General features: G+C 46.9%; 1 protein-coding gene across 1 annotated transcript in view; it reads left to right on the forward strand.

Annotated features, from left to right (window-relative positions):
• The window catches only part of KIAA1549L (KIAA1549 like), a 204236-nt gene that overhangs the window by 114977 nt on the left and 75556 nt on the right, over window positions 1-13703 (forward strand). The window contains exons 11-12 of the mRNA XM_057317592.1: window positions 509-680; window positions 10658-10821. Of these exons, the coding sequence (XP_057173575.1) occupies window positions 509-680; window positions 10658-10821 (336 nt within the window). The remainder of the gene's footprint in view (window positions 1-508; window positions 681-10657; window positions 10822-13703) is intronic.

Raw genomic sequence — 13703 nt, forward strand, 5'->3', positions numbered from 1 at the left:
GAAAAAGCAACAAAGGTTATTTTAGAAAAAGAACTTTGAGTCTCCACGTCCTGCTTTTATCAGAGATCTTTTGAATTACAGACATATAAGTTCTTTTTTTTTTTTCTTCTCTGGCAATTGCAGGAGTTTGAAATTAGAAATCTTGTTTGAGAATAACCTAACATGCCCTGAATTAATGTGCAGGCCTATTTCCAAATGAGGCCAGAGTTCTCTGGAGGCTGGAAGACATCACCATTTCAGCGTTTTCTTCTCCAGTCTCAAGCTGTTCTTTCCAGATGTTCGTTTTTTCAAAACCTTTTTCTCCTCCCTGTCTCCCCCTCCAGCAATAGCAGGGCTTCTTGAGATGCTGGCGATAGGGAGGTACACAAAGGTCGATGTCTAAAATATACGTTGTGGGTCCTGTTAGCCACGGAAGGCTTTGGCAAGCGGGAGAGAGCCTGCAGTCGCCCAGGTGATTGCAAGGCTGGTGCAAGATGCCCTGTAAACATGGCCTCTCTTTTTCTGAAAGATGGTAAAGATGCAGCGGGTGCCGGGACCCAAGGACCCAGCGGAGCTGACTTACTACACCCTGTACAACGGGAAGCCTTTGCTGGGGACTGCAGCAGCCAAGATCCTGAGCACCATTGACTCCCAAAGGATGGCCTTGACCCTGCATCATGTTGTCCTCCTGCAAGCTGACCGTAAGGGGATAGTCTTTCCATTCATTATTTTTAATGTCATTAAATGTTTCCTGCAAATTAAAGTGATGCCCCAAACTCACGTTAATGGACCCAGAGCTAAATGTATTTGTGTTCTAGAAGGTTCTTAAATCAGTCGGCTATTTTCTGTGTTGTTTGAAGCTATAGGGTTGGGGTAAGGGATATGTTTTGGATGTCAGGATGATGATAACGATATTGCTTTGCCCCAAGTCCTACCCACTCTTATCTCCTCAGTATAGTCTAGTGAAAAGCTAGAAAAATCACCGTGGCTGAAATGATATTGTCTGCTGGGGAATTAAAGATAATTTGATTCAAGAAGCATTTACGGAGTCCTGCATGAACTGTGCTCGGTGCTGGCGGACATACAGAAATGGGCAAGACCTGGTCAGTGTCTTTAAGGAGTGGAGAAGGAGTTAATGCGGATATAAAGGAGCAGACTGCGGGAAAGCGGAGTGAGGAGGCAGAGCGATCCAGGGCTCAGGGGAGGGACAGTCTGCTCTGAAGGGTCACCCAGAAAGAATGAACGGAGAAAGGGCAGGAAAACAACAGTTACCTTCTGTGCGGCAGGCCCTATGCTTGCTGCCCTACATCGCTTTCCTGCCTTCCTCTTCTCACTGGGGCAGCTTTCTGCAGCTCCAAATTCCAGATGTGGAAACACAGGCTCAGGAAAGTGAACTCACTGGCTCAACATCAGAGAACTGGTACTTGGGTCACCAGGATATGAATTGGCATCTATCTGACCTCAAATGTGTGTTTTCAACTGTGTTACGTGCTAAGATTTCAGCAGGAGGAGAAGAAGGGTGTGTATTCCAGAAAGAGGGAACAACATGAGCAAAGGAAGGGAGGTGAGAAGTGCCAGGCATGCTCGAAAAACAAGGGCTCCGAGTTGCCTGAAGAGCAGAAACGTGAGGAAGAGCTGATGAGCTCAGAAAGGTGTATTGCTTGAGAGACTGGGGTCTTGGGTGGCGGGAGGAGATCGTGCATAATATGATGGGCTGTGGGAAGCTATTGAGGATTTCTGTGCGGGGGAGTAGTGTCATTAGAACCACCCAATATTTAGGGAGGTTAACCTGTCAGCAGTGTCCCAGATGAGAGGAACAGGACTAGTGAGGAGGCTCTGTGGTGACCCAGGTGTTGGGGACCCAAACAAAGCCTATAAAGAAAGCAAGGTGGGGGGCGGTGATGACGGTGAGAGACCATGTGGTAGACATTTTAGATTTGGCAGCCTGCTGAGCATCCGGGCATGGAAGATCATCGTCCCTCATTGATTTCCTGGCTGGTGTCCACACTCCTTAAGGATTTGACTCTTGGCTCATGGTTTTCCTCTCATGCTCATCTCTTGCCTTCATCCGGGTTGAGAGTGGCTTCCATGCTGATGCAGAGTCACTTCTTGGCCTGCATGTCCTCACAGACACACTTTTGCCTAGAAATGATGGCCACCCTGTGCAATCTCGGCTTTGAAATGACGTTTTTAACCCAGAGTCTCTTCTGTGCCTCTCTCTCTCCTTCCCTCCCTGTGGCTCCGTCCCCGTGTCTGGTCAGGTCAGCTACTTGCTCCATTGGTTTTGCTGCCTCCTCTTTATGTGAGTTCCCCACAGTTCCATCCTCAGCTCTTTCTCCCTCTCCAGCTAGAGGATGAATTGGAAGGGACAGGAGTGCAAACCATGGCAGGTGCCCAGGAGAGAGGCGAAGGTGTTAAGGTAGAGACCAAGGAAGTGGATGGATTTGGGATCTTTGGGTAACAGAACTGATGGGGCAAGATAATGGATTCTGTGTGTGGTAAGCGGAGGTAAGGGTCAGAGGAATCAAGCCTAACTCCTACATGTTTGCTTGAGTGCTGCTTGTGGTGTCATTTGTTGAGAGGCAGGAGAGAAAGAAGTTTATTGGAGCTGGAGCAAGAGAGGGGAGATGGAATTGAGAGTTTGGTTTGGACACATTAGGGTTGAGATCTCTATCAGACATCCACGCAGAGCTCAGGAGCTAGAACCCTGGAGTCGTCAACACAGGTGATGGACAGAGCTAAGGGAGCAGGCGAGATGAACCAGGTTAGCCATGACTATAGCTGGAGAATCCACAGGAGGAAAGAGCTAGAGCCAGCAAAGGGCACAAGAAGGAGCAGCCGGGGAGATTGGAGGAAGCCCAGGAGAGAGGAGGGTTCAGAAATAAGCAAAGAAAGGAATGACCTGGGAGGAAATGAGCTACGGTGTCAACTTCTTTTTTTTTTTTTTTTAAGATTTTATTTATTTATTCGACAGAGATAGAGACAGCCAGCGAGAGAGGGAACACAAGCAGGGGGAGTGGGAGAGGAAGAAGCAGGCTCATAGCGGAGGAGCCTGATGTGGGGCTCGATCCCAGAACGCGGGGATCACACCCTGAGCCGAAGGCAGACGCTTAACCGCTGTGCCACCCAGGCGCCCCTATGGTGTCAACTTCTATTCTTGAGAAGCAACATGCTATAAGGACAGAGGTTAACTGGAAATGCTAAAATTGGCGATGGTTGGTGACCTTGGCAAGGAGGGGTTTCTGGGAAGAGGTGGTGGAAACGCCTGGCTAGAGTGGATTGAGGAGAGGATGGGGGTGGGGAAGTAGTGACAGCAAAAGGGAGAAGATTGGGTGCACTTGCTGGAGAGAAACATGGGAGATATTGGGGTATGGTTGAATATTGATGTGTTACTGTAATAGAGAGAAATAGTGAAGAAGAGAGACAAGAACTGTCTTGGAGTGAAGTCCTTAAGGGGACAAAGTGGCTCAAGTGAAAACGGTCAGACTCCGTAAGGAGCAGCAACAGCCCATCCTTTGCACTGGGAGGGAAAGCAAAGACCTGGGGTGTGGGTGCTGGTCAGGGGTCTTTGGTCATGGCCACCCGAGGACATTTTCTGTGATTGTTTCTGCTCTCTTGGGACAGAATGAGGTGAGGTTGGCAGCTGAGGCTGACGTTGTGTGTGGGGAGTTTGAGCAAGGGTGCAACAGTGCACACTGAGAATCTGCAAACTGATGAGACAAATACCGTAAGGTTGGCAGGGCTTCTGTCCTCCTCGGGCTTCACTGCCATGTCCAAACCATTTCTTCTACTCTCTCAAAATCCCAGAACTTCTGAAGCTGCCTCCCCCTTGCTGCAGTCCCCACTAGACCCCCAGATCTATCCCCCCATAAGTCACTGGAGATGTAAACCCAGTTCATTGTCTCTTCCTCTCCATCATTTCCCCTGTCCCCAATCCATCTTCGATGCTGAGTGATTAATCAGTCCTGGGACCTCCTCACTTCCAGGCCTTTTGGTACTTTGGGAAGGGGTAGGAAAGGGGAGCTGGCTTTACTTAGAGCAAGAAGTGAATGGAGCATCAGGAGGAGAGGTTGAGGCTGTGGGGACTTCGCCGATGGTGGTTGATGGGGAGCAGTGGAAAGTTGGAGAGCATGGGGCAGGAGAGAAAGATCACATGAGATTAGGACATGCATAGAGCATCTTGGAATGACAGTCTGGATCATCTGGGGATGACACAGAGGCTCGATTCCACCTGCCTGCAAAGCTGCCGTCCCTCCATCACTCCTTGTTGCCTTCACGGCCACTTGGTCCTCCGCGTTCCCTTCTGTAATAACTCACACATGTTTCCTTCTCTCCATTTTATCGTTGTCTCTTCTCGGACTTCGTGGGTCCTTCCCAAATGACTCAGCCTCAGTCGCTGTGCCATGCATGTACTGTCCATACTGTTACTGGGTCATCATAACACACGATTCTGATCTCACATCTACTCCATTCAAAAAATATTGGGGGCTCTCCATTGTCCACAGAATAAAATTTGAACTTCTTAAAGTAGGCCTTCCAAGCCCTTCAGCACAGGTACTTAAGAGAGTTCGGGTCCCTTCACAACCTGGTCCCATACCGCCTGTTGCAGCCATACAGCCCCTTTTCCTCTCCTTCCTCCCTTGTGCTTCAGCCACACAGGAGGATCCATTCTTCATGTCCCTCGGTCCTCTGAAGCCATCCCTGACCCCATCTCCCTTAGTTCCATACGCTTCCACTGCCCTGACGACATGTGCAGATGAGTTGTTTTCGCTCTCTGTCCCTCATGAGCTCTCTGAAAGCGGGTACCACATCTCATTCACCTTTGACTGTCCAGCCCCAGCTACTGCCTGGCTCCATTCTTGTGAGGGCAAAGGACTGACCTTTGCTAATGTCTCTGCCAGGCCTTGTGTGAGGCACGTGGTTGGAAGACACCACAGCAGAGCAGTTGAGAGCAGAGCCTTTGCAATATGACAGACCTGGATTTATGCCTCTGCTCTTCCACTTGGTGGCTATGGAGCTCTAGGACAATAAATAAATAAATAAATAAATAAATAAATAAATAAATAACCCTCTCTGACCTTCATTTTCCTCACCTGCAAAATGGGAATATAAAGAACACTGAGCTTAGAGAGCTACTTGGAGGATGAAGCAAGATAATTATTGCATGTGAAGGGCTTAGTACACTCCTGGGGGACCTGCTGAGGGCTTAATAAGTGGTCACTGAATGTCCCATGGATCCGTATGGTAGAAGGGCTAAAGGAGAGAGGGAATGAAGAAGGAAAGGTGACTTAAAGTTTAGGAACCCATATAATTCAGAGACTAGTGTGCTAGTAATGAAAATAGGAAGGGGGTTGGAGAGGAGAAGCATTTTTTAGAAGGGAGAACGTAATTTATTCAGTTTCAGCCATGCTGAGTTTAAGGTGATGAGATATTAAGAGCCGCTGTTCAGATATCAAGGGGCAGTGTTGGGATATTAAGGGGGTGTTGTGGGATATCTAGGTGGTGCTGTTGGGACATTGAGGGGGTGCTTTTGGGATATCAGGGATGTGTTACAGTATATTGAGTGGGTGCTTTTGAGATATCGGGGGTGTGCTGTTGGGACATCGAGGGGATGCTGTTGGCATATTGAGGTCTGAGTTTAGGAAAGTTGCGGGAATTCAAGCCTAGATCTGAGGAGAGAGGTTAAAGTAAACACTATAGGTTTTGAAAATGTTGTAGATACAGGTTAGAAATAAATTCCCAGAGAAAATTCGAGTGTCTGGGGATGGTATAGAGCTGGAGGACAAACCCTGGGAAACGTCTCCATACTCAGGATCAGATGAGGAGGAAGCTAAGACCAATGAAGAAGAAGAGGGGCAGAGATGTTTTAAATCTCATTTTCTCTTAATAGTTTTGAAATCAACCAGCAATGTGAACCTGAGGTCAGCACCTTAAATGGAGAATGGTGTTGAACGAACACCTTGTCCCTCCGACAGGAGAATGTTAAAGTTCTGTGCGTTCTAGTGTCTTCTAAATCACTAGGGCCAGGGTATAATGCCCTGCGTGCAGTGCCCTATGATGGAGCATGCAATGTTCCCTCACCCCCCCATCACCTCTGAGTAATGGGCAGCAGTGACCGCTACGGAAGCGGCCATGTTTCTGATGGAGGTTTTCACCTGCTCCGTTTGTGGAATCTGGAGTGAGGGGCCCTTCACAGCAGTGATCCAGCTGCTGGAGTAGGGAAGATTCTCGCCACACTGAGTCGGACCAGCGCAGGGATTGGTTTACCTTACCTGGCCATCAGACTTTATTGCAAAAAATGTCACTTTAAAAAGGGGATAGATCGATCCTTTGGCAAAGGGGATTTTGTTCATTCAGTCTTTCGACAAACATTTTTCAAAATTTTGAGAACCTGTTATGTGCTGGCACTCTCCTGGCACTGGAGATAGAGCAGTGAAGGAAGCAGACAAAACCCCTGCCCCCTGGAGCTGCCGTTCCTGAGTGGGCAGATCAAATAAGCAAAATGAATAAGATGTTAGCTGCTCATAAGCACCATGGGAAAAAATGAAGCGGGGAAGGCCAGGGGGTGTCGAGGAGATAAGAGTCATGATTTTCAATGGTTGAGGGGGTAAGAAGACGATCCATGAGTGACTACCTGAGGCTACCAAGGGACAAGGCAGAGGGGGAGGGTTTGAGGCCCAGCGAGGATGTAGCTGATGGAGGAGAATAATAGCCATGAGGTCAGGGTGCAGGGGAGGGACCACAACCACTAAAGCCCCAAGGGCCACACCCCGGTGGAATGACAGCCATGGGAGTGTTTGGGCAGGAGAGTGACATGGACTAACTGCTCACGAGGGGCTGGGCCCTGGGCCAGACCCTCCCTGCGTGGGCGCGCTCGTGCGCGCACACACACACACACACACACACACCTCCATTCCAACTTAGAACTGACAAACTGTGTATTTCGGAGAGATGACTTTTCATAAAACCCTCTCTCCTCCCTGGGGTTCAGTTTCCTCATCTGCAAATTGAGGATAAGAATAGCACCTGAGCAAAGAACCTATCACAGTGCCTCACACACTGCAGAAGCTCAGAACATAATGTCCCCCTTTCTTATCCTTTCTCTACCCACGTTCTTGCAAATTAAATAGCCGTTCATGCCTCTTCACTTCTGTACATGACTTTGCAGTTTTAGATTCCTATGCCAATGAATGCATTGGGTTTGAATGATTTCAGTTGACCTAACTTTCCTATCTCTTTGACCGTTAAATGAATTTACTAGTGTACATAAGAGAAGTGTATTCTCTTTCCATTTAAATAGAGGTGAAAGGATTTTACATACTGCACCAAGAAGGAACATAGACACAAAAATGATAAGGCCAAGTAAAAGCAAGACTCATGTAAATATTAACTCTTGCTAATGAAATATATATTTAGGGTATCATGTTCTGATACACTGTACATCTTTCTTCATCAGGATAGAATAGCATAGCCAAAAGAGGCATATTGTTATTTTTCATGGAAACCCCAAGCTTTAAAAAATGTTAATGGCATCAAAACTCACTTGTAAATACCAAATTACTAAAAGCAGTAGCAATTAAATGTTTGATGTCAACAGAAGCACATTATCTAATGAGCTGTTTTCAGAAGTTAATAATGTGATTAATCACCGATTGATAAAAACTATGGAATTAAGTTTTTTTATACTCAAAAACTCCAGATCCAAGTGCTGCTGGATGAGAGGCAGATCTTGGCTAGTGAGGTACCAGTCAACGTCGGAGAGGGTGGTTGAAGTCAGAGAGACCAGCTGACTCTGTGTCACTTACCAGTGGGGTCTCTAAAGTATTCCAGAATCTTGTCCTCAGCTTTGTGGGTCTAGAACCCCTCAGAGTTCAGCAGGATCCGGAGGACCAACATATGCTAAGCAGACTTATGAAAGACTGGTATATAAACCAGATTGGTAGTGTATTCATTTAAAATACAGACTAGAACTACCAAAGAGATAGGACTTCTCCTTTAACTGGCCCTTATTCTTTGCCGTATGAAAACCTGTATGGGGAGCCAAATTGCAACAGGGATAATGGTAGTTCATTTATATATGCCTTCAATTTTTAATTGAGCACCTACTATGTGCAAGGCCCTGATCTAGGCCCTGGGATTGTAGCAGTGAACAAGAGACCAAAAAACTCCCTGTCTCTCTTAGAGTGTACATTTTAATGGAGAGGCAGAGACAGGTGATGAGCAAATACATATGTTTCTGTTAGACAGTAATGCATGCTTGAGAACCTTACCGTTCCACATGTGGCCTGAGGCCTGCTGCGTGGGCACCACCTGGGAGCTTGTTAGAAACACAGAATCTCAAGCCTCGCCCCAATTCACAGAATCGGAATTGTACATTTGAACAAGATTAAGTAGGATGCGGGGGATGGAGAATGCCAGGGGCAGGGATCGCTATCTGATAGAGAGTAGATGTAGTGACACTTGTCTAGAGCCCTGGAAGAAGTGAGGGAGGGAGGGAGCCATGGATGTCTAGGTGAAAAGCACTCTAGGTGGAAGAATAAGCTGGTGCAAAGGTCCTGAGACAGGAGCTTGTCCAGCACATTCGAGGAACAATAGGAGGCTGGTAGGCTGGAGCAAAGTGAGTTAAGGGAAGAGTAGTGGGCTGTAAGGCCAGAGAAGTAACCAGGGTGGTTGGAAAAGCAGATCACTTAGGGTCTTCTAGAAATTATAAGGACTCTGACCCTAGTAAGGGGAGGGGAGTGGGAGCCTCTGGAAGGTTCTGAGCAGAGGAATGTTGTGATCTGGGTTTCTAAAGGATCCCTCCACTGCTGTGTTGCAAATAGACTCTAGAGGACAGGAGACAAGGTGGGAGCCATTGCAGTAATTCAGTGAGAGATGTTGGTAGCTTAGACTACAGTGGGAGCAGCAATAGAAAGAAGTGAACAGATGTTGGATTTATTTAGAAGGTGGAGATGACAAGGTTTTTGATGCATAGGATGTTGGGTGAGAATAAAAGGGAAGGGTCAACATTGATGGCAAAGGTATTGACCAGAGCAACTGAAAGGAAGGAATTGCAATTTATTGGGTTGGAGACTATCACAAGAAGAACGGGTTTGGGGGAGAAACTGAGAGTTGGGTTCTAGACATAATAAATTTGAGATATCTCTTAAGTGTCCAATTAGAGATTGAGCTGGCAGTTAGATGTAGGAATCTAGAGTTCAGGGTAGTGGTCCTGATTGGGGATCTATCTCTGAACATCATCACCATAGGTGGCATTGAAAGCCATGAGTCTCTGAGATCATCTAGGGTGTAGTAGAGCAGAGAACTTGAGTGGGATTAGGGGACAGTATCAGCAAGTTGAAACAGCCAGTTGCAGCCATCTTGTTCACCAGGATAGACCTGTCCCAGCTGGATTTCGCACATCTGCCAGTTGGGGCACATTCCTATGGCATGGACAAGTTCTTTCCTGCCCTTTGGCTCTCTTTTCTAGATTTCCTGTAGACCCACTCCCTTCCAAAGCCCTTTCTTTTTCTAGATGATTGTTTTGGTTACTGTTTTCTTTACTCCAGTTCTAAGAAGATATTGGTCTTTTTTATTGGATCAAAGTATCGCCCAACCTTCCCCACCAGTGATCATGGGGGAGACTCATCCACCACATGCCAAGGACTTTTTCACATTTTCCTAACCTACCTTATGAAAATGTTGAAAGAACCGTACAGTGAACACCCGTATTCCCACCACCTAGATTCCACAATTAGCATTTTACTATTCTTTCACTATCACATATTTATCTATCTGTCCTTTCATCCAGCCATTAATCCATCTTATTTTTTCTTGATGCATTTCAGAGTAGGTTGCAAACATCAGCAGACTTCAGCCCTAAACACTTGAGCATGCATAGCATTGCCTAGAATTCAATCCTTGTTTATGATGTTCAGGTAAAATTCACATAGAGTAAAATGTACACATCTGAAGTATATCGTTTGATGAGTTTTGACAGATGTTTACACCTGCGTGACCCTAACCCCGATCCTGATACAGAGCGTGACCATCACCCTGTGGCCCTTTGCAGGTCAATTAATTCCAACCCCACCTCCAAAGAGGCACCTCCTGTTCTAATAACTTTCTTCCTGCTGACAATAGCTTTGGTTACTCTTTACTTTGGCTTGGAGAGCAACCTGATCCTTGTGATTAGACCAAGGCATTTCCAAGCTTCCCCAGCCGACTCATGCTGGGGGTAGGTCCGTCTACTCAGCTACGTTTATTTACTGCTCTCTCAGAGGTGGCTTCACTACAGTATTTAGAGACATCTCTCTGTGGCCTTTGCCTCCTGCCTCCAGTCCAAACTATGACCCTCCGATGTCTTCTCTCTTCTCTTTGGATTCATGGACATCCCTGTAGGGAAAATTGATACAATCCATCTTCCTCTCTCTTAATAATAGCGAAGGCTAGTGTTTTATTGAACATCTACTAGGGACCACACCAGCGCTCCATCTCTCTGATGCCTCACAAAGGGATGGCCCCATTTTACAGAGGACGAAACAGAGGCTCCAAGTAACTTGGAGTAACTTGGCCAAGGCAGGAGACTTTCTGATCCCAAACCCTGTTCACCATCTCATGACTTGGGCCCGGGGGTATGGGGGCTACTCTCCCCCTCCCAGTGCCCCTTGTCACATGCTTCCCTCTGCTTTTCCCACAGCCGTGGTGAAGAACCCACCCAACAACCTGTGGATCATCGCCGCGGTGCTGGCACCCATCGCCGTGGTCACGGTCATCATCATCATCATCACTGCTGTGCTCTGCCGGAAGAACAAGAACGACTTCAAGCCGGACACCATGATGAGCCTGCCTCAGAGAGCAAAGGTGCGCGACGTGCTGACGAGGGGCTCTGCCTGCCTTTTTTCTCTTGGCTTTTGAGGCCATTGCAAAAATACCTTCAGAGACATTCTAGCAAGCTGTCATTTTGAAGGAGACCCTTTATTTATTTGAATCTTTTAAAAAATTGTGCTAAATTATAGATAACATAAAATTTACCATCTTAACCCTTTTCAAGTGTATAATTCAGTGTTCAGTATATTCACATCGTTGTAGACCTTTTGTGTTTATAACCAGGACACGATAGCGAATGCATATCTAATGCTCTCTCTTTGCCACAGTGCTTCTGATGGCTTTACAGATGGCAACTCAATCCTCCCAGCAATGCTTTAAGAAAGGGCCATTATTTTGCAGGTGAGGAAACTGAGGCACAGAAAATTAGGAGCTAGGTAGACCTGAAAGGGGCCTTGGAGGTCGTCTAATCTGACACCCTCCTTTTATAGAGAGGTGACTTAAGATCACACAGTTAGTAAGTAGCAGAGTTAATGGTAGAACCAGGTCTTTTGGCTCCTAATGCAGGGCTCTTTGGGCACATTAGACTCTCAAAATGTTCCTTCCTCCATTGGCTAGAGTGGCTTATCACCAAATGCCGCCATGATGGGCAAGCTGCAGAGCCTTGGCCCAGTGGTCATCAAACACCAGTTCAGTGGCTCCACTGAAGCCTGGCTGGGAGCCCGTCCACCCTGCACTGCCTCCACACCTCTGGTGACAGGGAGGGGAGTGGACTCAGAAAATTCCAAAGGTTGCTTTTCCAGTCACATAGCTCCCTTCATGATACTCCCTGAAGGAAATATAATAATCTCTAACACCTGATGTTTAAATAACGCCTTACCATTTGCCGGGTTCTTCTGGGTCTATCGCCTCGTTGGCTCATCACAGTAGCCCTATGAGGTGGGTCATATCAGGACAGGTTTTATTATTTTCACATTACTGTTGAGAAACCCAAAGGAAAGAGCGACTGTAGGGATTTGTCCGAAGTCACATAACTAGCAGCAGAGGAGCGACTCTGGCCTATACCCGTGTATCTGGCTCTTTCCACATTACATACCTTCCTGAACCCTGAGATTTGGCAGGTAGACTCCTCTTTCAGCATGGGATTGCCGAGCGCTGCCCACCTGTGCAGGAATGAAATGAAAGAGCGAAAGGAATTTCATTCCGTTGGAATGAATGTCATAGAGATGGTCCTTCCCAGGTGTCACGCATGCCTTGTCCTTTCTGGATGGTCACACCTCGCTTCAGCAAAAGAAATCAAATGGGTTTTATTGTTTATTAAACTAATTCACCTGTTGCAAAGCTGCAGTTTGATCAGACGCTCTATGAAAGAGCCAAACTCCAAATAATGTTGTTCTGTTTTTGTTGACCCAAAGGCACCCGCTTTCCAGAAGCAGCGCAGTGTTGGTAATGGTCCAAGCAGTGAGACATGAAACTGTTCCAAGAAGGGGTATTTCATTTCCATCTTAGCTTAGTTACAACCTGAGCCTTTCAGACATGACAGTAATTACCAGACTTTAATTGCAGCCGAGTCCGGGAATGCAAAACCTGTCACACGGAGGTTGTAAATGCCAACTTTGTGTTACAGATTAAGCCAAAATTTTATTAATTTGCCAAGGTGAGGTGGGCAGCCCACGATTTCAACATACCTTCTGGCTTTGAAAGCTGTTCGAAGTTGAAAGAGAGTCACGTTTGTGGGTTTTCATCGCCCCTCTTATGTTCCTACCCGGTGCATCGTGCTTGAAGAGATACCTGGCCGATGTTGACCATCAAGCCAATTGACGTCCCGAGAGCAGCCTGGCTTCACTTGTGTGCGCTGGTGCTGGTGGTTTCCTCCCTCCATGAGGCTGGGCTGTGCACGTTGATTTGCAAAGCCCTTTTATCACAGGAAGCCAGTGGGGTGGAACTGCCTCTTTCTGACCACAGTCCTTCTGCTGTGGCAACCCAGGGACGCTGCGGTGTTTGAGAGGAGAGAGCCGCCTGCATCACTTCCCACCACCCGTGTGTGTGAGCAGAATTCATTTAATGCCAAGTGATGAGGCGGAATGAAAAAGTTAGCCTTCGTGATCAATCCATAGAGCGGGAGGCTGGTCCCCTAGTCTCCAGGGACATCACTGTATCTTTGGAATGCAGGCTGCAGGGTCAGGCGACATTCCTGGGGATCCCTGCTGAGACTCAGTAATAGACTTGACAGGCTAAGAGGAGGTGAGTGCACACGCCTGTCCTGGGAACTGAGGTCAGGGCGTGCACGCCCCCTACCCTTCTGCAGAGACAAGGTACCATAGACGGAACCCTGTTAACCATGGTGGTCAGCTGGGAGGGCCAGGCATCAGGGCTTTTGTGACCTTCTTTCTTCCCGGTTCATTTCTCTTTACTCTTTGTCATTGGATTCACAGCCTTTGCCCAGTGGTTCCCTTCATATAATTGATGAGAACATGGCTCCCTGGAACAGGCAGCCTTACGGGAAAGTAGTTAGGGCCACATCCAGATGCAGGATGGAACTTGGAGGGCCCGCAATGGTTGGCATGACCATCTGCTCGGGACAGGTCAGTCACCCCCTAAAGATGCCCAGCTGTTTCCTCTCTTTCACATACTATCTGTATGACCTGTACTTAACCTCTTTGTGCCTCAGTTTTCCCATCTGTGAAATGGGGATGATAACAGTATTTATTTATTTATTTATTTATTTATTTATTTATTTATTTTTAGGCTGTTGTGAAGATTAAGTGAGCTATGAAAGTTACTTTGAGCTGTGCCTAGCACATAAATATTACATACACATTGGCCTTTATTTTTTTCTTTTTTTAAGTTTGAACTCAATTAACGTAGTGTATTATTAGTCTCAGAAGTAGAGTCAGTGATTCATCAGTTGCATATAA

Source organism: Ursus arctos, unplaced genomic scaffold (assembly GCF_023065955.2).
Source record: "Ursus arctos isolate Adak ecotype North America unplaced genomic scaffold, UrsArc2.0 scaffold_23, whole genome shotgun sequence".
Classification (NCBI taxonomy): domain Eukaryota; kingdom Metazoa; phylum Chordata; class Mammalia; order Carnivora; family Ursidae; genus Ursus; species Ursus arctos.